The sequence below is a fragment of the Cephus cinctus genome, unplaced genomic scaffold (assembly GCF_000341935.2).
Source record: "Cephus cinctus unplaced genomic scaffold, Ccin1 Ccin1_scaffold1073, whole genome shotgun sequence".
NCBI lineage: Eukaryota > Metazoa > Arthropoda > Insecta > Hymenoptera > Cephidae > Cephus > Cephus cinctus.
The window spans coordinates 157,833-182,451 of NW_014333593.1; the positions used below are offsets into that span (position 1 = coordinate 157,833).

General features: G+C 41.4%; 1 protein-coding gene across 3 annotated transcripts in view; it reads right to left on the reverse strand.

Moving 5' to 3' along the window:
* Nucleotides 1-24,619, reverse strand: part of LOC107271979 (POU domain, class 2, transcription factor 1) — an 82,915-nt gene that overhangs the window by 27,824 nt on the left and 30,472 nt on the right. For all 3 annotated transcript variants that reach the window (XM_015748637.2, XM_015748638.2, XM_015748636.2), the window contains one exon: nt 12,450-12,671. In XM_015748637.2, the coding sequence (XP_015604123.1) occupies nt 12,450-12,671 (222 nt within the window). The remainder of the gene's footprint in view (nt 1-12,449; nt 12,672-24,619) is intronic.

Below are 24,619 nucleotides of genomic sequence, written 5' to 3' on the forward strand. Positions count from 1 at the left end.
CCGAGATTACGATGGGATCCTGTCGCTACTGCTGGTGGTGGCTCTACGTTATTTCTTTTACGTTCCGCGCCAGGTATTCTAGGGCTATTAAGAATTTTCATGGATGTTAAGGTTGGGTTGGATTATTCTGTGTTGTTGGATGTTTCGAAGGATCCTCTTGCTTTTTTTTTCCCTTACTGTGTTGTTGTCTGTGAATTTGTCTTTTGATTTTCTGGGTTTTTTTTTTACTCTTTTATTGTAATCCTGGGATCGATGCATGAGCGTGGAATCCAGCGATAATGCAAAGCATAACTGACACTCGACCTATCGGGTTAATCCGATTTAACTATCATTATGAGCTTAGTCAAGAAAGACTTCAAGTGCCAGCTAGCGACTCATTAGAATGCCTAAATTAATACGCAGTTTGTATGACTAAAATAAATAAAATTTTCGAAATTTCTGAATTTAATCAAGAACTTTTTTTTGAAACGTCAAGTCCGAATATTTTAAGAAAATAAGAGGTATGCATGTTTGAAAAAAAAAAATGACAAAAATCATGAAGTGCAGTACGTGGCAGAACTTGGTAAAACGTGAGGGTAGTTTTTTTTTTAAATGGCGAGATCGACCCCAATCGTGTTAGTCTAGTCAGAATGGACAGGGGTTGGTTTGCATTTTAAAACTCAAACGTCCCTGATAAGTATTGACACCACGTGGGAATATTCAACCACCTCCCTTGATTTCCAACTATTGCGAATGATATTCGAGTGACGATTGACTAGTCATTTAAAATTTGATGATTCAGTGGTAGACGCTATTATGGCCATAGGGAAAAAAATTTATGGTGATTACGCTCATGGGGTTTCGTTAGGAATTTTGTACAAAACTTTATCGGTCAAATCCACCAATGAGAGAGGAGGTCTTGATGTAGGGGATGATTCGGGGGTGATTGACGGTGGTTAGTCTCTATATGGGGGTTGCTCTGAAGGGGGTTGGGCATAGGGACTATGTGACAACCACCATTATGGGGGCTTCGAGTTTAAAATGTGAATTGAGAAAAAGATACATTCTACAATTGCCAATGTTGTCGCTAACCACCATCATCAAATGATCTTTCTCGATTCTGATAAATTTACGGGATCACTTTCTTCAGAATGCGGGACACTCGTGTTTTGTTTTCATTTGGTCTATGCTTATGCTGGAAACGTATGACAGCTTGACGCATGCTGGTGGCTATCGGTCATTCTGTGAAATTTATACGGGAATGACTATGGGTATATGTATATATTATGGGAAATCCTTTGAACAGTGAATATAGGTATTGTTCATTAGTCATTGATATGTAATTTTATCAACTTACGTATATGAAATGCAGTCTTGGTATCAGCATGCATTTTTGTCTTGCTGCGATAATGACAGATTCCCACAACCATTGGTAAATCGTGACAAATAATTATGATAAGAAAAAAAAAAAAAAAAAAAATGAAAAAAATCACAATTTTTTAAAATTACCACCACTCAGTTTTACATTTAAGTCTTTCGAAATAAAAACCACGTGGCAGAGCACAAGTCACAAAGGAACTCAACACTGTCGACATAAAAATGAAAGTCGAAAACTTTTCGAAAAATCCATCGAAACGTCAAAATTTATTCACCGTGTTTATACAGTTACACTCAAATTCACGAGTCTTATACGTTCTTTGCATTACACACCGTATCCTACAAGTCAGTAAAGGAAAATAGTCTAAATATTCTAAATTAAAAATTTCTTAATTCCCGAATAAAAATTTACAAAAATTTACGCGTTTTATTTATTTTTTCAAAGAATTTCGATATTTTCACGCTCTCCTATCGGGGGCAACTTTACTACTGGTGAGGCAAGTCCGTCCGTTCGCGTTGGTCAGCACTGCCCCTCTTCTCAGCTGGCCTTTTGCTTTGGAGGCTTCGGGTAGCTTCAGAGCCTGGGCACTCCATGTAACCCCACACGCTCCTGTCGATCTAATGTCCTTTTTCGACGCCCAGCGTCGCAATGCCATCATCGCACTTTCTCTCATCTGCCTTTCTCCGTTTTCGCCACTCTCGCTTCACGCCACGATCAGCACCGCCACCCCCATTTTCGAAGGGTACATACATTATCCGGCCCTGATCCCTCGACCACCCCCTCTACCCCATTCGCAGCCCTACTGAATTATAGAAGACACCCTCTTACTCCACTTCTGCCATGTTCCACCGTGTGTGCAGGCTAGTTACATTTTTTTTATTCAAAATTCCTAAATACTCGCTACTTCGTCGCACACGTATATTCAGCGAAGATAGACAGTTTTTATTGTTTCCAGGTAATTTAAGGAATTTTTTCTTTTATAGCTACTAAATGTATTCTTCGTCAGATTTCACTTCCTTGAAAGTCCCTTAACTGCAGCCTTATTGCGTTCTTGGGGTAGGAAGAGCAGAAGAAAAAAATGTGAAGGGTGAGGCAACGCCTTTCAAGTTATTCGGTATGGACACTAAGCGTAAGGGTTGTTGTTAAGTCGTAAAAGAGGAAAAAGGGAGGAAGAAAAAAAAGATGCCAGTGGTACCTTCCTTTTTTTTTTGTCCGTTCCTCCCCCGAAAATATCAGGGGGTGTTAAATATTTTTCGCAGGTAGAAACGGCGCGACCCTCCGAGAAACGTGTTTCAGGAGTTTACGTCATATAAAAGGATGGTTCGAATTGTCTAGGTTTCTTTTTTTTTTTTTTTTTTTACAATACGATAAAAAGATACACGGTTAAACCTACAGGCAAATTCACTCCAAGCTCGACTTTTTCCTTGGTTACTCCAATAAACCATTTGTAATTGGCTCCTGGAATTTCTAAACGAGGGGATGAATTATTTGGGATATAAAAAATGGGCATAAATTGCCTTCGGTCAATTCCATCCTGAGTATATAGATATACACATACGTGAATACGTATACCCTGAACTGCACTACTAACCATGATATGTGGACCCACTCGCACGGGTGGTAATTGTAAATGCTGATTGTCCAATTGCCAGGAATTGTCTGTTGGCAATTGACTATATAGATACATATGTGTACACATATGTGGATACATAGGTATTTATTGGCAAAGACACGTCCCGGTCAATTACTTAACGCCAGATCGATCCGCAGATTATCTAATTCTGTTAATTAATCAATTGCTGTAATTATTGCTACCCGCAGCCGACGCCGACGTCCAGGGACGCAACCAGACGACGCGGGGCGTCGTGGCACCCGTTCCCATCGGTTTTAATAATCTAGTTTGTTGTTCCTACTTCCATCAGCCATTTAGATAACTGCTAACACGTACTGTAATATATATCAAATGAAATATAGTATACACTAAGTGCCTCAATGACGTTTGCCATTAATTAGTCGTATAAACGATACTTGATTATACCCACCTACCCACATATACCATTCAACTAATTAAGCTGATTGACTTCAAATTAATTAATTCAAAAATAATTAATCGTACACAAATTTTGAAATTTTTCAAATACTCATTATTACGGATGGACGAATATTAAGTTGTTTTAGTATCAATTAATATATATATATATATATATATATTTCGTCACATTTCTCGCAATGCATAGTATGTGTATTGACGAACGGGATCGTGTGGTTCACATTGATATAACTTAGTTACAGAGTGAAGTTAGCGTCGATGAAAATAGACAAAGGATCGTGGCTGCAGCTTCGTCACATTTCTCGCAATGCATAAAAATAATTAATCGTACACAAATTTTGAAATTTTTCAAATACTCATTATTACGGATGGACGAATATTAAGTTGTTTTAGTATCAATTAATATATATATATATATATATATATTTCGTCACATTTCTCGCAATGCATAGTATGTGTATTGACGAACGGGATCGTGTGGTTCACATTGATATAACTTAGTTACAGAGTGAAGTTAGCGTCGATGAAAATAGACAAAGGATCGTGGCTGCAGCAAAGGGGAGTTATAGGTTAGACTGCGATCCTTCCAGAGGGAAGCTGCGAAGGGTCGAGAGAACTGTAGGAAAATAGGGGGAGAGCGAGTGGATTGTACAAACAGGGAAAGAAGCACACAGCCGGCTTAGGTTCATTTCGCTACAGTCTGTTCCAATCTGACAGTGTAACGTGTCTAATGATGGATTTCCTACGCGACCATATAGCATACACTATATGGCAATGGTTAAGCATTGAAAAACCAGAATAGAAAACTTTTACACTGTATTGGAATGGAGATGTATCAGTGAGATGAGAATGGACCAAACTGTTTAAAGATAATGAAAAAATGTAATTTTGAATAATTTTGAAATTTTGTACTTTCATCATTATCTGTCTCACAGATCGGTCCTAATACGAGTGAAAGCCCATTGAACCACCCACGCATGCTGGGGGTGGTTTAACGGGTGGGTCAGGGGTCAGCTGGCGCCCTATTTTGCAACCTCCCGCACGCTTGACCATAGCATTGTCCGTGCGAATGGTCCATTGTCGAATTGAATCATCGGGAGGGTGGAATATTCAGGATGGCCAATGCCCAATCGTCAATGGCCGCTGCTGACCATTATTGTTGGGTCCTTCCTGTGCGTGTATAACGCAAACCGGAGCCACTCGAAAATATCGAACGCGTTACAGTTTCCATTCTATTTAACTATATATGTATTCGACACCCACTGTTCCCTGGACACTCTGAATTATTGGCTTAATTGTTAGGGGAATCCCCGGGCTGTAACATATTTCGAAAATTCGACAAATTTCCGGGCGGGAACTTTTCTTTTGCTTCTCTTGACAATCTTTTCCGTGCGTTTACAAAGGACACGCGTCGACGTCATTAAAATCATTCTCATGGAACATCCGATTGGACTTTAGAGTTCGATAATTTTTATTAGCCACTCGTACGTGGGTCATTGATTTGAAAAGATCATTGATTTTTGGTAAAATTGTTATAAATGATTTTTTTTTCGATTCTGAGAGTTTGCTGAATATTTGATAAAAATTATATTTTTAGTCGCAAAATTAAGTGGTAGTCGTCTGGTGAAAATTGACTGAAACTGTCCATTTGGGATATGGACACGCTTTTCTCCAAAATTTTGGAAAATAGGGATCGCTATAGAGAGGCACATATTGTTCGATACAATAGTAGGTAAACTGGGGTCAAGCTAGATTCACATTTTGGGGTGCATTGGACCCAGTTATTGTACACTGTGTAATAATATTTCGCGTGCAGGATGACTGGCTGGGTCAGTTTTGGGTCAGGGGTCAAGAGGGCATGGATTCGATGATTCGTCAATAAATTTAGCCTACGTCGTCGTGTTGGATACGAAATAACACAGAATTTGACGAAAGGCTGATTATGGGTTTGTAAATGTTGCAGACGTGTGAAATTTGAAAATTTATACGAAAAAAAAAAAAAATTGAAAACGGACTGCAATTACAGTTGCTTTCAGCCAGAGATAAAAAAAGGTGCGCAGCAGCGCAAGGCACGCACGCTGCTAGATTCATTTTCCAGGAGGATCTATTAATCTTCGTCCTTGGGCCCCGGGACTCCTTTTCTAAGGGTGTGGGCCGAGGAAGAGGAGAGTGTGTGGAGCGGCGCTTTGAGGGTGCAAAATAAGTTCGGACACGAGGGTGTCGAGTTGGCGGGTATAAGCGTGCGAGGGCGTAGAATTTTCTACCTGGCCCCGAGAGTTTCGGGGCCTGATTTTCGATCTTCGAAAATGGGCACACCCGGTCTCTGAGGTTGCGTTTACTACAGGGGATGCTAATGCAGGGGCCCTGCGTCTCTCGGGAGGCCACACAAGAATTTAAGACTCTCATTACGTTGCTCACCACGTTTCCAATACGTGTCCTTACATTTTTGATTTTGTATTTTTGCAAAAATCACCCAAATATTCACAATGTCTTCCGTGTCTATTTTCGAGTCGGTCATCTCTTTGAACACCTTAAAATTTACATAATGACTGTACCCATACTGAAAATAATTGTTTGACTGAAAGATGACAGGTAGATATTTCTTTCAAATTTAAATAACAACCCACCCCAACTTTTTCAAAATTGGCAAAAAAAACTCCCCCATTTTTCAAATGCTCCACCTACGCCGTTTTCGCGTTCGTACAAAGAGACCTACTTAGAACAGCTAAACTCTGAATGAAAAGTGGAATAATTTTTGTCAAGGAAGTAGTCAATTAAACCCAAAAACCGTTTTCTGCAAATTTTCAAGGATTTACCATTAACGACGTTAATGGAGTAGCCCGCATTCCATATGCCAAGCTAGAAAAGAAGGCCCCCATAGGCTTCTGTCGGGTCCGCGACCCAGGAAGTAGGTAGTAATTTCGAGAACGGGCCACAAAATTAGCAGGCAAAAAGCCGAAAGATGATTTTCCAAAATAACACAGAGCGGGACAATGGAGAGCAATTTCCCGGGTACCAGCTGCTGCCACCTATCTGATTTATCATCTCGGACCTTCCTTTATCTGCCGCATTTTCATTCTCCCCTCTCTCTCTCTCTCTTGTCTCTCATTTTCTCCTACACTCCTCGAGTAGACATCCTCTCAATAATTATCGGCCCAAGTCAAAAAAAGGAACCGTGAAAATAATCACGTCTCACCGTCCCGGCAGAAAGAGAACCCAGAAGAAAAGAAAAGAAACGAAAAGATCCACCCGCAGCAAAGCGCGGTTAATTCGAAATTTCATTTCCAGCCAGAAACAAGGGCACGTATCTTATTTCTACTTGCGCCTCGAATTTTTCGGTCTCTGCAGCAACCACGTGCCTATTACAAGACACATAATGTATCGCATCGCTATATCATCCGTATACGTACATATTGGCATACACAGAATCGCACGCGTCCAAGGCAAAGGAGGATTTTTTTGTTTAAATAACTAGAAAGCAAAAGCGCCGCATCTGGACTGCGGAACGTGGAATTGTTTGGCCGTTAGCTCGGAGGAATGCGACTGAAGCAGATGGGGGGTGGCAGAGGGGTTGTTCAATCGGTTATTGATTGGAAATGTAAGCCATGAGGGGGTGTCCGAAGAGGGCGGGTGCGCGCACCCTGACGTCGGTCAGTGCTTCACGGAGGGATGAAAGAGGGAACGTCCAGTACCGGAACGAGCCGACAGATGGCCACTGGTCACTCGAATGGTCCAGCCTATTCACACTGAAAACTCGTTAACCGAGAAAAATCTTCAATTCCACCCTTCCAGTTAGTTCTCATTGAATTTCAAAAACACTCTACATTCCTGGATGGTACGGCTGATAGAATTTTCAATTTCTCTTTTTTTTTTTTTTTCAAAAATTCGTTTCTCCTTTTGGTAATTTATATTTTACGATCTAAAAAATCATACATATATAGAGTTTAGGTACTTCGAAATTCGTAGTACTAAGGGATGCTCGTGAAACTTGGTTAAATGCTTTTCTCGACTTAAAAAAATCTTAGGAACGTAACCTAACCTAAGCTAACCGGGCCAAACAGGCTCCCTCGCATCCCCCGGGCAATCTTTTCAATTTAAAGTCAAGTATTATGGCTTAAATTGCATTATGGTTTCCTTCCCCAGGACAGGAGGACGGTGGAGGGGAAAAAGGACAGGGGATAGGGCCGGCTCCTTGTAACCAAGACTCAATCACGTCGCTTAACCTCTGACCCCAAACAACACACAGCCGACCACTTCGTCAAATGCGTATACGTTGCTCTTATCCACTTGATTTCTATATAAAAATACAATACCTCTTAAATAAACCAAGCGACCCTTATATCCACCACCCGATTCCATTAATACATTCTTTTTTCATTTTTTTTTCCTCTACAATCTCCATTAAAATTAATCCTTCCAGCATCCACAGATCGCTCCACGCGAGCAACGATATTTACTTGAGTAAATAGCAAATACACCTATTAACCGGCAACGATAAACCGGACAAATAAACCCTTTCGCAATTTCATACGCAAGCTTCATGAAAACCCGCATTGTGGATTCTCCCCATTACCTATAATAATGGCTTCCATAACCCATAAGATACCTTCAGGTGTTTTTAGTTCACTTTTCCTCGGTATTACCTTATCGTATATCGTACGTACAAAATATATATATACGCTGCAACTGGATGCCAACTATGACTACACGTATCTACGTATATAGCGTAGTCACCATAGATACTGGTACTGAGGTAAGTATAGGTAGATACATAAGGCCCGTGTAACATAGCTGACTCCTTGTCTGGTGCATATTACCGGGCTGTTAGTGGGCGTGGTTGCCTGATGAGTTAGCAACGTATTGACTTTATAATAATCACGTTAGCCGGTCCACCGTGATCCCTTGGTATTACGCGCGCCTTCTCGCGATTTCATCTACCCCGTGTACAGGAGTAACTGCTTCTTAACGTTCCCGGAGGAGCCGGACCGTGAAAGTCGATTCACCTTGCCGGACCCGCAGATCGGTAAGCTTTCTCATGGTCGATGCTACCTGCTGCACTTTCGTTACCTCAAGTATACACGTACATGTATATAGGGTGGGTCGATAGAATATGTAAATGCAAATTTTTATTCTATTCACGAATAAAACACGACGGTTCCAAGGTATATATTATATTTTTTCAGTAATTTCGAATTACGTGTTCTGGGCGGTAGTGACCTTGGTAAAATTTATTTTTGAACAACCCGGTATACTGGCAGACATACCTGGTGCGGTAACGGTTGGCAGAATCCTGACCTCCAATCTCACCTCAATTTGCCTACACGCCGGCATTTGCGCGGAGCGTCGGTATTATCTGAAATTATGATCTCAAAAAAGGTTCTTGTGGGGAGTGCGGAAGGGGTTGAGTGTGTTGGGGGGGATAAAAGAGCGTGAGGAGGGATGGGCGTTGGAGCGGGGAAAATGCACACGCGCGCACGCTTCTTCCCTAACGTAATCGATTAATTATGGCAAATCGCTTATTATAAATTACTTGAGTAATTGGTGCCCTATTAATATGCGGAGTATGGTTAGGCTCTTTTTTTTTTTTTTTTTTGAAAAATTTTATTAATAAAATTACCTCTGCGGGTATTAATTATCGATTGTCATCGAGTGATCGGGCGTCGGATGCTGTACTGTAATTTTGAACTGTGCGAGATGGAATTTTTAATTAACAAAGATTTTTCGTGGCTCTTTTGGCTATTTAATTAATTCAAAAATTAGATCTTTAACCATCAATCATTATGAGCTTATATTTATTTTATTTTTTTATAATGAGACATTGACCTACTTCGTTACATTATAACGTGCATATTTAAATGATTTAATGGTTTTAGGTATCAGGGTAAATTACGGAAATAAAGGATGCACCTGCTTTATCCGTAAATCGGTACTTTACGTCCTCATTAGGATCGCTAATAGATATGCGTGACTTTGGTCTTAATTGATTCGGTAATTATTAATATCAAGCCCGTAAGGAGGTTATTTTATGCGAGCATATATATATAAGACGAACAGGTGTTCTTATTGATTAGAAGTTTTTAACGTACTAACGGAAACCAAGTTATACACGTGAATAATTCAAGCATAAGAAGAAGCAATTTTATAGGGAAGTAAATCAAAATTCAATTACAACTCGTAGCTTTAAGATGAGATCACGGATGGCGCAGCATTCCGGCTTTATTTCACTAGAATCACTTTGCTGTTTATCTTTGAATATAATCCTGGCACGGAATTGAACTTTGCAAACTAGTAGTTTGTATACTGTACTCATTCGTTCAAGTTTACGTAAAAAAAATTGAGTATACGTTACGCGTATGATTAATGAATTTCTTTGGAATTTCAGGCAATTTTTATTGCATCAATGTACGACGCAGTGATATTTATATTGAAAATGGCCGATAGGCAATAACCAACCCCTGATCGATTTGACGCCAAATGTCGCCGTGTTTTACACTGGGCAATAATAGTTTGAAATCTATGTAGGCAATAATTCAACTCCACCCCTTTGCCAACCCTATGCATCCCTTCGCATCCTTTTTTCCCCCTTGCACCCTCCTACATATGAAACATCCATATGATACCGATATAGAGGGCAGTTATTGGCTGTCGTCCCGGACGGTTCAGTCAATAATGTCGGCAGTCAAAAAAAAATTATGACAGATAAGAATGATACGAAAATAGTATGAAAAAATTTTTTCTTTTGTTTAAAAATTATTTGTTCTATTTTTTTTCGACGAAAATTTGATAAAAATAGCCAGGGTCCGGAACTTTCAAGACTCTCCGTCCCGATGCTCCGAAGAGATACCCCTCCGACTATAGTAGCCATATAGACGACTCCAGAAAATCTACGACTTGGGGGAGCGGAAACAATTCACTCGGGTTTGCCGGAATAAACGGAATTTAAATACTCGGAGGAGAGAGTGGCGTCGAGGGGTGTCCCGACTGTATAGTAGAACAATAGCCTCGAGGGAGAGATACGTTAAGACACCAGAAGATATAGGGGGAGTCCTTTCCTATAGTCCTTGCGTAATTTACACGGGACAGAATTCCGTTACACAGTTCGACAACTTCGAAGATTACTTTTTAAGAGTCGTCTTCCTGCTTCCCATAGTCTCCACCCTTACTTTCCCCCACCCTTTCTCCGCCCCCTACAATCCTTCCACAGAAAAATCTCATCGTCAATAACAATAATAACCCATAACGATGACGCAATTTCCACATAAAAAATTAAACGTCACTAATATGCCTAATAAAAAAATAAACATCTTTATTACACCCTCTAAGATAAAATCGGTAAAAAAAATTTGCCCCGTCAATATCGATCTAAAATCTAAAAAATAAAGTTCTGAGGGTCCGCAGGACCTCTCCCATCGCCACAGCCAATATTTCAAAATATCCTTTTTTTTTCCCAGTATCCGCCAAAAGCCCAGGGTCCATCGGTTAGGACGATGTAAGCAACATATTGTTATCGGCCAGACAGAAGGTGGTCCAGGAGGTCCAGTATGTCCCACGGGATGTTCGCTTTCCTGTTCCTTATTGATATACCGAATAAACAGAATGGACAGGATGTTTCGTATATAGCGACTACCTATACCTCCTATCCGCATAAGACTCCTGGGTAATGATAATGGCTCTGCCAGTCAAATGGTCGAGTCTTATCAATAGAAAATTAAATTCTATAGGAATAAGTAACTATGACCTCCCCTATTTTTATTTACGTTCAATTTATCTGATAACACAATTTTTCTCCGAGACTCCTGTTCACCTCTCCAACCTACCACCAAGCAGCGCATATCCGGTGTAAATAAAGATGGCTACTTTTCATATCCGCTTACTATACTTCACTGTAACATGTAGCTATAGTATAGTATAGGCAAGTACCTACTCTATAAATACATATGTATGCACGCGTACCCACCTTACCTACCAACCTACCTGCTATACGTAGGGGGCTAGTGCTTTTAAATTCCGCGAGTCAAGGCAATGTTTGACATGGAAATGTCGAGCAATGCATTATACATGTCTTCCAGCAGGAGTGTTCTCTACGCTTTTTCTTACCCCTTACTCTTATTCGCCATTCTTCCTGTCCGCTACCTCTAACCCTATGTATATGTATACGCGGGCTTCTTGCAAGTCCAGCCGGCTGCTTTTGCACCACCAGCGAGAACGAAGTGAAGAAGAAGGGGATTTAATATACAGGAGGAACGTTGTTCCTGTGGGTACCGTACGATACGATGGGAAGTTCTTATCGGAGCAATGTTTATTTAAGCAAATGAAAAAAAGGGCAGCCTTTAGTCTGCTTTATGTACCCTTGTACGCGGTCCAGTGTTTACTGAGGGAAACGAAATAAATTACGAAAAGACCGTTTCAATGCAACGAGTGAAATTGTTCGATTTTTGAAAAAAAAAAAATTTTTTTATAATTTTTGAAAAATCAAAATCAGGACTAGTAAGTGGGATACATTGTTCCAAAGTACTCCCGGAGGTATCCGCAATTCACCTTCATCACGAGGGTCGGCATTGTTCGTAAAAGGACGTCGCGTTTATTGCATTATTTAAAGAACCATCCCTTCCTGAGATCTTCTTATCCCGACACTGGAGAAGAGTGCCACTCTTCGCACGGAACAAGAGGGGTCCAGAGGAAGCTGTTAGATACTATATCTACTACCAGCGCAGATAGGCTGTAAGAAAAATCCTAAGTGTGAATGCGAACGCGTGTAAAAGAGTAGGGGGGTTGATTTTCTAGATGGCTAAAAGGGGATGAAATTTCGAAAGCTAAGGGATGAAATCGCGACGGCAGACAACACTCAGACGCGTCGACGGGAAGCTTCGAATCACGTAAGAGATTATCCGCAGCCTTTCCGCCATTTCGTTTCTCCCACCCTATCCGGAAACGTTTCATCCCTTATACGCGTCTAGCGCTATTTAACCCTCTGTTTTGATGATTTCACCACTTTTTCTGAAAAAAATTATTTTTTGCATTTTTTTGTTTTTTAACACTCACCAGGAGAGTGACCTTCCAGCTTCGCCTGAAGGGTTGCTGTGCTTCTGTGTTCGGGTGTCGTAACCGGCGCTGCTATCGGGGGTGAAAGGTCGGGATGCGCTAATGCGCCGCCACCTGCCGTTGTCGTCGTTATCGTCGTACTACAAGGATTCAATGGCGAACTTCTTCTGAAGCTGTGATCCGTTCGCCATGCCACTTCGTTATCGCCCACCCAGACTTTACCTAAAAGCAGAAAAAAGTTAAGAAAATTAATTGCGAGGAGGAACCCACGTGCATTGCATATATACAGTGCGTGATTCATACAGACTTACGAAACTGAGAAGGGTGGGGAAAGGGGGGGGGGATGGGTGTTTCTGAGCATTAATATGGCCGACGGTTATTGATGAGGAAAAGCAAATGAGAGGAAGCTGCCTGGATAAATTATATGAAGAAGGTTAGATGGTTGAGACGTAGGTAAGGGTGGGTCTCAGATCGTATTAATAACCTAGCCCCTTGCCTATGTACATATATATACATATATAAAGTCCAAGCGAAATGGCTTCTCTCCCCTCGTCGACTGCACATAATTAGCGAACCCCGTATGTTTGTATATATATATATATATGTGTAGTACATACATAGATATATACGCACATGCTTTCATTTTCCCTTGCCTATGCATTTTCCTTCCACGGCTTTTCCCTCGTTTCCCTTAATTTCCGGGAACAATGGTCCCAGCCCTGGATGTTGTTCCAGGCTGCAGTGTCTAATTACGCGGGGTCCATGGGATCCTTCAGTATGGTCATGGGGTGAGTTTTATGGGTTTCCGCGGTAACGTTTACTGGACGTCTCAAAATAAATATACTTATTTTTCCCATAACTTAACCATACCTAACACTGTTTCGCTTATTTGCTATGTATATTTTTCGTTATGTATCAAAGATTCACAGGGTGACGTTCGGTCGACCGTAGTTAACGTTACTACGTTGGACAATTATTTTTGAGTCTCACTGTACCGAATCCTTGATTTGCGAATAAACGCACAAAAAGATCTAATGGTCAAGTATTTAGGTATTCTAGGTAGCAGGATTCATGTATTATTTCCTCGATGAATGATTTAGTCAAGAGGTAAGGAGGGTGTAGATATGTACACGCGAAAGAAAGATCTGCGCGACTTAGATGGCTGATTATTTTAGAGAGAGAGGGAGATAGAGAGAGAGAAAGAGAGAGAGAGAGAGAGAGAGAGAGAGAGAGAGAAGGAGAAAGAAGGAAAAAGAAAGAGAGACATAAAGGCGAACTAAGCTTCACTATATGGCAGTTCGAGAAGAGAAACACAGTCGGATAATAGGTAACGTAAGAGAAATGGATAAAAGAAAGCGTAGCCGGCGCTAACTAAGGGCGTCGGCTAATCAATATCATCAGAGAATGGCCGCTGCTCTCGGCAACCCCTCTACTTCCTGGCTCTGGCCTGCTTAGGGGGTTGGCTAAAGCGTTGCGATTGTCTTACGAGAAAATAATTTTCTCTCGGATGAAAAATAGTTTTTTCATTTTTCTTTCTGTATTTTTCTTTTTTTTTTTTTAATTGTATATAGATTTAACGTGCTACGTGAAAAATTGCAAACTTTTTATACGATACTACAAATTTCCTCCCTCTCGAGTTTGTGGGATCTCCTGGTCCATGATCTCTAGCCTAAGGCTCCGGAGTCTGTACACAACTACCCTGAGAGCATGGACCAGCGGTTCCTTTAATCTCGTGGTGTTTGCATGCCCGAGAAGACCCCTGCTTCTTGGAATCCCACCCCTATACACACGAGACAAACGAAACTACCCTGTGGTACGTTAACCGGAAACGCAGATCCCGGATGGACCTTACGTAAAATTAAATTATCTGGATGAAAAAAAAAAAATCTTCTCATTCCCGTCAGACGCTCGTGCGGTTTACCCTTCGCCAATTGTAAATTGGATTTTATCAACAAGTACACGTATGAGTGAATTTTGGAAAAAAAAATTCCCATGGGTTTCGGAGTCTGTCGAAGAAAAAAAAAAAAACACCCTCTTCTCTTTTATATCGAGGGGGTCGAACCGCACCGGGTCAAACCAGTATGGTGACGTCCATCCAGCGCCAACTCCATTCACGGGGTTTATCACTGTCCAGATAACAACGATTTACCTACACGCGAAGCCAACCGACCCCCCTGCATCCCTTGGGTGGTGGAAATCGGAAGGGTCGGTCGGATCCCGGCAGCCAGTAGGCAGCAGCCACCTTGCATTCAAGAGTATTTCACTTTAACGGCCCCCCAGGGGATTGGCTGACCTGGTCGAGACCCTCGAAACGTTTCGGCATAATGGACCTTTACATTACTTATTCGACAAAGTCGCGAACTTGGAAACAGCCAACGTCCGCGATAAATTTCGTTCTCGTTAGTGAAGACGATTTACGATTAATTAATACAAGTTAAAAAAATTACATTTCAAAAGCATTATCACTTAATTAAGCAATTACATTACATTTACAAAAGCAAGACAATTTTTTTGGGAAATTTCAAAAAAGTTCAAAAATTTTTTCCGTACATCGACCAATATCGCAAAGTACCCGGTTCTCCGTATAAACGAGTTGACGAAGGGGCGAAAGACGGTTGTGGATAAAACGAGCGATATGAGATTAATAGTAAAGGCCGAGCTGGTCGCTCTCAAGGAAAAAGGGTCGCCGGTATAGTACGTATAGGTAGGTATAGTGGCGCTGATGGCGATTCTTCTTTGAAGGTGGACCCGAGGGTAGTAGTGGCCAAATTGAATCCTGTTTAGGACAGGATAGAAAGGGGGTGGAAAGACCCTTCTCTCAATAAGTAAATTGCACCGTCAATGCGCGCCCTTCTGATCCCTCGACGCAAAATTAGAATAGCCTCAAGGCTTAATCTTATCGTCGTACCGAATCAACCCTTAAATTCAAGGCCAATGCATTGAATAAAATAAGTAAAAAAATTTCAACCCTTTCAAAAATTAAAAAAATCATTTTTCACCAATCCTCAATCGATCACCGTCCAAGCATGCGTATAATTTTATAACATTGATAAAGCGAGGAAAAAAAACATCGTCGGATACAATCCCTAATCTATTAACCCGATTTGCTTATCAGCAATGTGCTGCGCTACGTGATATCGAGATATATGGAAAATATAAAACCGATGCTGATAATACCGTAGGAGTATTGACGCATCCAGATCAAAAATGCACCGACTGATAAGACAGAATGTACGTATTCTATATTCATGTCGCTCCGATGTGAATGACCCTTAATCATTCGATGATACTTTCTTATCGTCGAAAAGTCAAGCGACAATGGGACAGGTTTAAAGGTGCGACTGATAAGCATAGTCATAGATAGATTGACAATATTTTTAAGACTATCGATATATAAATCATTTTTCAATAATTACTTTTATTAATTTCCAATTAAAATACAAATATTTAATTACTGTATAAAGATGCCTTTCATTTTATCCCGCTTCAAATACATTCGTATCATAGTGCGATCGATAAAAAGCTACCAGTCTTGGGGTCCACCTCAAAGCATATACTATATACTAACGGTATACATATGCTGTATATATATATATATATCTATGTACCTATGGGTTATATAGTCTAACACGCAAAACACTTAGCGCCTCGAAATCTCACGGTTAGAAATTTGAAAATCGGTACGAATTGCGCATAGGTAAGTTGCGCATATATAAAGGGTACATAGAAGGCATATATAGGTATATACCGTGCGCCATAATGGTTGCAGCTCGAAGTCTTCTTAGAATGCCGCCATTATGTTAATACGGTCTACCTGGCCCGTAGTAAAAGGCGGACCGATAAAACGTGAATAATAAAAAAGCGCGTTAGGGGTTGAGGAAGGGTTGGCTCGCATGCGCGAACCGCCCCTCTAGGCTCTGGGGGTTGTAACGTACAGTCACCCTTGGTCTCCGGAGCGCTATACCGACACCTTGGCCAATCTGCATGTTACTGCCGGGCGCCATTTTGAACGAATCCAAGAAAGGGGATGATATGACTCGACCCCTATTACCTTGACTATTTTTAAATGGAAGTTGTACGCGTCCACGTTATCAAAAATGCGTATAACGTGTTTTCAAGAAAATTCCATATTTCACGATAAGAACGTGAATTCCTAAGCGTACAGAAAAGACTGGAATTAAAACGATACATTCACAGATTATCGAACTAGGTTATCTCTGAATAATACGTATATCAGACACGGTCGCTCTAACACGAAAAGTATATATCGGAATAAAATCAAATCAAAAAAAAAAAAAAAAAAAAAAAAAAAAAAAAAAAAAAAAAAAAAAATGAAAATCCCAAAATTTAAAAAAAAAACCTAAAAATTCAATGTATCCGATCGTATAAACGTCGCTAAAAATTTATATTACGAAATGAAAATTTATAATTCTCATCATCCCGTCATTCGTCACTGATCGATTCGCTCGAGAAACACGTTACGCATTATGGGATAAGCGTAGAAAGTTAAAAAAAAAAAAATAAAGAAAGAAAAGAAAATATAAGAAACGCGCAGGTAGAGCACACACAAGACCCAAGGGGGATTGGTCGTTGGATTTTGAAAAAGGGGTGAAAAATAAAAAAGGGAAGAAGGGGGTTGGGTTACGAATTTAAAATCACAATGGCAGACACACGTCTATCCGTCCCCTTAACCCCTCGGTCGTTTCTTCTCGCGAGCATCTGCGTCCGTCCTCGCCAATGGGGTGCATATACCTACCCCTATTTCGGAGATCCAAGTGCATAAGTGCATCCCTCGATATGCCAGTGTGAGCGCGTACGTGCCGGGCACGAACGTAGCACGCGTCAGTGACGTCAGTTGGATCGCTACACCCGTATACCAGCTATATTATACACAGGCAACCCTTACCGACGGTACCGACCAACGAGGTATAGTAACAGCCAACCCCGAAAAATCCCAGTCTCTCTCTATACGGGCAGGGCACTCGAGAACCACCCTTCCTCAAACATTTTAAACTTTTACCAGACTGTATTTTATGGACGGCTTCGGGGTTGCGTCACAAAGCCTTTCCACTACCGTTACGCAATTTTTTTTCATTTCCGTGACAGACGGCCCTGCGAGCGTGTCACCCCCTTTGTGTACCTCCGTACGCGAACTACCCTTATTTTCCATTTTCCATTTTTTTTTTTTTTCTTATGCTCATCTCGTACGATCGATATTTTCAAAAATCTGTATACGTACGTTCGCGTGCATTAAAAATAAATGAGCACGGAGATACCGCGTCAATTTTTTATCCTCGGATAAGGAAGGTGAACGATAAGGGAACTACTCGAAATCATTAAAGGTGCATCCGGTCAATGCACTCGATCTGGAGCGTGCCTAATGATTAATCAGGGACGATTATTATAATTTAACCGGAACGAAGCCAGTCGCTGTGAGAGAATGGGAATCCATTGCGAAATCAAGATGGCACCTGAAGATAGTCAAAACTTACCCAGCAATAATATATGAACTGTCTTATGCACTGTTATGCTATATGCCATGTCTATCCGAGCTAAATATACGATGCCTACATAAAGAATAGCTCATGGGAATCCTGTAATAAACTATCAAAACAGTACATGCAATTCTGACTAATTAACTATCTTATTCGCACGCGATCACTATCCAAATATAAAATTAAATAAATTCACTCCAGTCTCTACGTCACTCTCTCGAAACAACTGTATAGAACAGAAAACAATTCCGCGATATCCACCATGCAAATTTATATGCATATGAAAGATCAGCCATTTTGATTAAACGGACCTGCAATTGTCTCGTATTGGTACAGTTGACCCCCACGTGGAAAATATCACGACCCTTACTACCCCCTTTTATGCAATTCGGATGCACCCGGTGTAAAAAAAGAAATCTTTAAAGCAAACTGCACTTCTCAAGTGAGGATGCTGGGGTGGGGGGGATTGAAGTCTTCCGATTGGTTGAAAATTCTACCAATCCCAACTCGTATGCAACTTCAATCTTTGCTTCTCTGTTAACCTAACTCCCTGCATGCGTGTACGTATTGCCAACTGCATATATATATATATATATATATATATATATATATATATACAGAACCATTGCAGATTCCAGTAGCCATCCTCGCAGACACGGTTGCATCGTCCAGCGTAAACTGACTGCGTCCAAAAGCGCATGCGTAATTCATTATCGGCGGCTGCAGCTCCTTCTGCAACTGCAACTGCCTACTGGCTACTGTCTACTATACGGTGCCGGCAGAAAGACACAGAAAAACTGGTAGCCCTCAGTCGATCCTCATCGTAATCCTCCTTCGTGATTCTCCGTCGGCTTGGTTATGTTAGGTTAGGTTGGTCGGGTTGGTATTACCATTGCGGGATCGATGAAGCTACTCTTACTAGTCGTGTTGCACTTGGATTCGAGACATTCTCAATTCCACATGGAGAGGAATCATTAACGAATGGGACCGTCGAGTCGAGACTGGAGACAGAGGCGTTCGTAGATGCATATATGTATATATATAGGTATGGAGTTGCAGGCGAATATGCAGTAACAAAACACATGTATAATTATTGGCCGAAGGTGACAACAGGAAAGTCCCTAGTGCTTGCTTAATACTTGGGCCTGTACTAATTAGCGCTTTGATTGCTGGTTGGTAATTTTTTTGAAAAGGTGCCGAGAAATCCTAATTACCGTGACGTTACGTCACGTACAGTGAAATTTCTTAATGGCATCGACCAGTGACACACATGATAACCATACCGTTTCCGAAAAGCGTTTTTTAACGTGTATTTTTTATTTTCACCAAAAGTCGCGAGAATAATTCCCTGGTATGATAACGATTTGTAAATGGATAAGTGTAATTGGTTGATCGAACTGTAAACGGAATAAATATTGCGCAACTGCGGGTCAATAACGATAAAGCTGAGACGCGCCTCGATTTTAGATGTTTAACTGTGAATAACACGAGTGACCGTTATCAGCGAGCTATGTGAAATAAATCAAATATCAATGTGTCAACCGAAGGAGTGATAAGAAAATATCACTAGAACAATCCCTAAAGCACGTAGGTACAAACGACGGTATATATGCATGAGTAATTTTAGGTCTCGAGGCCATTTTCAATTTCGATCGACGTGTGCATTTTGCTTTTTTTAATCCCATTGTTGTTTATCTCAAAAGTTAATCCAATTTAGTGATAAGCACTGTCGCTATGAATGGGCCAGGGTTTCGAATTTCGGATTGAGCCTGATTTGATTTTTCGGATAAAATTGCGTGCAGCCGCAAATCTTGATATCGATCGCAGGTTGGAAATTGTGTATATGAAAAAAGAAATGCACCGGCGACCCTATATACTATACGTGGAGTAGCTAGTTTTATTATCCCTTTGCGACTATTCGGTTTCTGGGTATATTGTCCCTACGTGGATATCGGTCATTGATCTGTTCGATTTTCGATTATTGTTTGGACTGATCGATCCCACGTTTTCGATTAGAGCGAATGATTAATCCATTTTTTTGCTTTATCCAGTAAAACCGATTAAATGGGATATTGTTCGAGTGTACGTTAAAATGGAAATTTTAGTTTTTGTTCGTTGTATGTACGTATGGTGGGTATATGCGTGGCTGCTAGTATGTAACACCATATATGTATATGCTGACGGGATCGATGACTCGATCCGTTCTATGATAAATTGATCCTAGTATAGTCGGGGTTGGAAATGCAGTTGAAACTGCATTGAGCATGGTACGTTGCACCGATGCGGCAAAAACCCTCCCAGGAGAGTTCAAGTATATACATATATATATATTTCTCTCGTGTATATATATAATACAAAGTATATATATATATGCAGGAGAGATTATACGACACACTAAGAAGTGACATAAGTGCCCGTGGTCCATGTGGGCATATGTGAAAAAAGGGGGTGAGTGGGTATTTCAAATTCCTGAGAATTTTCGTTAAACTCAACTTTTTGTGGAATAAAGTACCTACCCTGCGCTTCTTTTCTTCCCCTTGCGCATCAGGAAGCCCGCGCAACCCCCCATCGGATTCTCTAGGTTCTCCGTAAAAACTGTGTGAAAAAGCGTTATTTTTAGGGTGAAATTCGAAGCCTTGAATTTTTTTTAACTCCCCACCAGTCCACATATAGCACTCTTTTTCCCTTTGCATGCTTTAGTGGTACGGCTGGATTTTGACCCCGTGACGTGGGGTTGGTTGCATCGCTTAATAGGGTGCAGGTAAATTTCACGATTTTGGAAGATCACCCTGTACGGGTTCCACCCTAAACCAGAAAGACGGAAAATCATGGGATGCGCGGTTGCGCAGGGTGGCGCAGGGTGAATCGGGGACGCATCCTGCATATTCACCGAATTTTTGGATAAATCGTTCAGTCCCATAATATATATGTATATAAAAAAAAGAGAAAAGAGGGAAAGGTCCCATTCAACGTATGGAGGAAGGGCCTCGTAAGGGGTAAAATGTCTGTTTTTCGATGAAAATCCGCCGCTTCTTTAGAAATTCACAATACCGGTACATTCTGGGTCATGGGAAGTTTCCCTGAATTGTGAATAAGAATGTAAAAAAAAAAAAACGTTTTCGAACCACCGTCACTCCACTGATTTGAGACATCGATTAGTCGCAAATTTTGTTTTCAATTTTTCTGAAGATTTTTGAAAGAAAACAATTACCAAAATTCCATGCTACTTTCCACAAAGTGCTACCAACCTTTGAAGAAAATTATTATTCACCACATAACGAGTTTCAAAAAATTATCCTGATGCAATTCTCGGTAAACTATATTGCCACCACCTGAGAAATTCAACATGGTGACGTTCTACCCCCCTTCCTCCCTCTTTTATCCCACGAAACTAACATCTTCTCGTATTTCTCGAAGAAGATCTCAGCGGAGAGATCCTAATCCCGTCTAAGGCCACGGATCGCAGAATATCGTTACTTATATAGGTATATAAATAAAGTCCCTAAATTCGAAAATCCCTAGACCTATTCTAAAAGTTGCACCAGTGGAAAGAAATACCACCAGATTTACTTTCCCTCTAATACGTATGCGTATAATTTCCCCTCCCTCCCCACCCGCCCCTCTGCACTCGCATCCCCCAGCGCTTTCACGTTTCACGAGGTGCACCATCCAGCCATCCAGCCATCCAGCCAGTCAACCAGACTTCAAAAAAGCGGGGGATGACGAGTGAATGACAGGACAATAAGGCCGCTCCGATGCACGCGAATGCTTTATGACGATTCAATACGTCAGAATCCCGCACGGATGCACTTTTCTGTATGCACCGGGTCTTGCCCGGTTCTCAAATTTCCAGTGGGATATGTTAAAAAAAAGATCCTCCTCAATACCTAAGAACGGGGTACCTTGAGCATCCAACGACGTCCCTGACCTTACGATTAGTCACTGGCCTGACATTAGATACCCGCAAACCAGTTATCCGCACCAAAATGGCTTAGAACTGTTATACGTTATTGCATACTGGTGCACTGACACGTTCTACACTGACCTACCTTCATTTTGCTCTAGAATTGTCGCAGACTATAGTCAGATAGGAGATAACGAGTGCAGATACAAATAGCGATAGAGATACAGCATCCGTCAATTGGTCCATTGCAATGCATCTGTATTTCAATTAATTTATGAGTTCGCCTCATATAACTGCATTATCTTATAAGTCGAGATGATCCCAGTGATTTAGAAATATTCTGCACACCCGTTAAACAGTTTCCAGGTAGTTACGAGAGTCAGCCAGTATAATTACAACAAGGGCAGTTAACGTCAGGCTGGGAATGCAATCCTTAGGCTTAGTTTATAAGGGATATTCGTAATAAGTTTCGATGCAGATAGCGAGTAGAGAGTTCTCGTTAACGCGCAGCCGGTTAGATGCGGCAGGTGGAAATAAATAGTAAAGAGATTACGTGCTAGATGGCTGGTAGCCAGCGAAAGGGCTTCGACGCTTCTGTTACGCAATTTTGCAATGCAAATTTTCCTACTTCTTTAATCGCGAGGTTCCTATTCATACGAGATACAAGATAACAAAAAATAATCTAAACCTAGTAAATTACTCGAAAAATTCAAAACCTGTAATGTAACTTTATCACGCTACCCTATTTACATAGATAATAACCCAGATAATTTTACAAATTTAAATCGACATCTTGATCGATCGGTATCCCAGTGAGAAGAGGAAGGGGATTGTACGTATTGAATTTTTTTTTCAAAAATTTGTCACGCTCTCATTTTTCAAAATCCCTGCTTAACGCAGCAACGGAATCAACCAATGGCCTTGTTGTACCATAGCAGCTGTTCTGGTGATCAGAGAGGGAAATTTCCAAATTGAAAAAAAAATTCTCCAATCGCAGTAACGCGTGTCGATGCATGTGTACGTATATAATTTATTATTTAAATTTGAATACGGTAAATTAATTACTCGAGATAAATTATAAGAATTTTTCGAGAATCGCCAGCCGTCGCGAATAATCACGCTACCCAGGAGGCCTATAGTGGAAAGTCATTACGTATTTCAAGACACCCTGTACACGTAACAGATCCATGTCTGAAATACAATAAGAACATACATGACCGAGTGACGCCAGAGGAAAAAAAGGAATACGGTTCATTGTCCAAAAAAAAAAAAAATCAATTTTCAGACAATTTCAGCGTCTTTGAAGGTGTCTTCGAAAAGTGGGGCTTTTAAAAAGTGCGTAAATAAATAGATTGACGTCCCACGCCTAGTCCTATAGCCGTATATAGATATAAGCCCGTTGCCAAGGGTACTAGGACAGGGGGTGGTTCGGACTCGGTGTGTCCGAGGCGGAGGGGTTGAAACGAGACAATAAGCCCTGAGGGTCCTCGGCAGGAACTCAAAGAGTGGCCGTGCTGCGACACTCGTCCGATAATCTAATAAAGGGGTTGTCTCAGGACCACCCCCATTCATCCCCCTACCCCACCGCCACCTCCCGAGCATCTCCTGCCTTTAACTTCCCGTCTCATCCCTCTTACGGCACCACCTCCTCGTAAGTCCCCGGCTTCACCGACGCCATTCTCCTTTTCGGGGGATGATTCGAAGGTAAATATTACCCCAAAAGATTTCGCGGCTCCCGGCAAATGGCCAATCTTTCCTGCAGGGTCTCTGTACGGCCCTGTGCGCCCTGACTATCCGCTAAGGGTTAATTCTTCTCTCTATAGTTCCTAATAGAATCTTTTCATCCCTTACGCACCAGCCGATGGCTGCCACGGCAAGACGGTTCGTCAGGTATACTTTATCGGTCGTACGAAAAAAATTTTTTTTTTTCTTATATATTTACCTTCACCGTACCCGTGCACTGTGTAAGGGTAGCTACTTTCGAACAGGGGATGCTACGTTCGCGATAACTTTCCAAAGGGGTGCGAACGAGCAGCACGAGACTGGCTTCTCGTAGTAGCCCAGGTTGCGGGTCCAGCAAAACTACACAACACTGGACCCTCAAGACGGCCCCCGGAGCAACCCCCATGACCAGACCAGGATGTGTAATTGAATTGGCTTCCATCCCCCATTGCCAGTCAACCCCTTGCAAGCAAATACACCGCGTCTTATTCCTACTTTCTTCCATACCCGAGAAACTCCCCGAATTACAGACACGTACAAGTGACTCCTGATGCATCGATTCGTCTCAAATTTTTATCCCGACCACCCCTACTTGACTCCAACGAATTTTTTGTCACCCTTCTCATAAGATCCGTGGTATATAAATTTTCGCGAAAAATTTCGACTTTCCTCGAGGGATGAATCGGGGTAGTACAGGAGGAAACGAAAGACGAAGAAGGCACCTCGCGCCGTTCCTTCGCGACAATAGGGGATGCCGAATTAAATAATACTCGGCGATATTAGGTTAAATGGATTCTGGCTGCGAGTTCTTTCAGAAACGGAGGGCTATTTGCGAAACTCAATGGAAAGGAGGGTTTCCCATCGTTCCCCCCCTTCTTTCTTCCCCACCCCCTTCCACTCTCTTAACCCACCTCCCTCGGTCCTCTTTACGTGGTGTCCCGCCGCCTTGTACCCCTCGCAGCACCCCCTCCCCCCCCCTGCACGTTACCCACTATATTCTATACATATACATATCTAGCTATCCACTATTGACCGCGACCGTAGCGCAC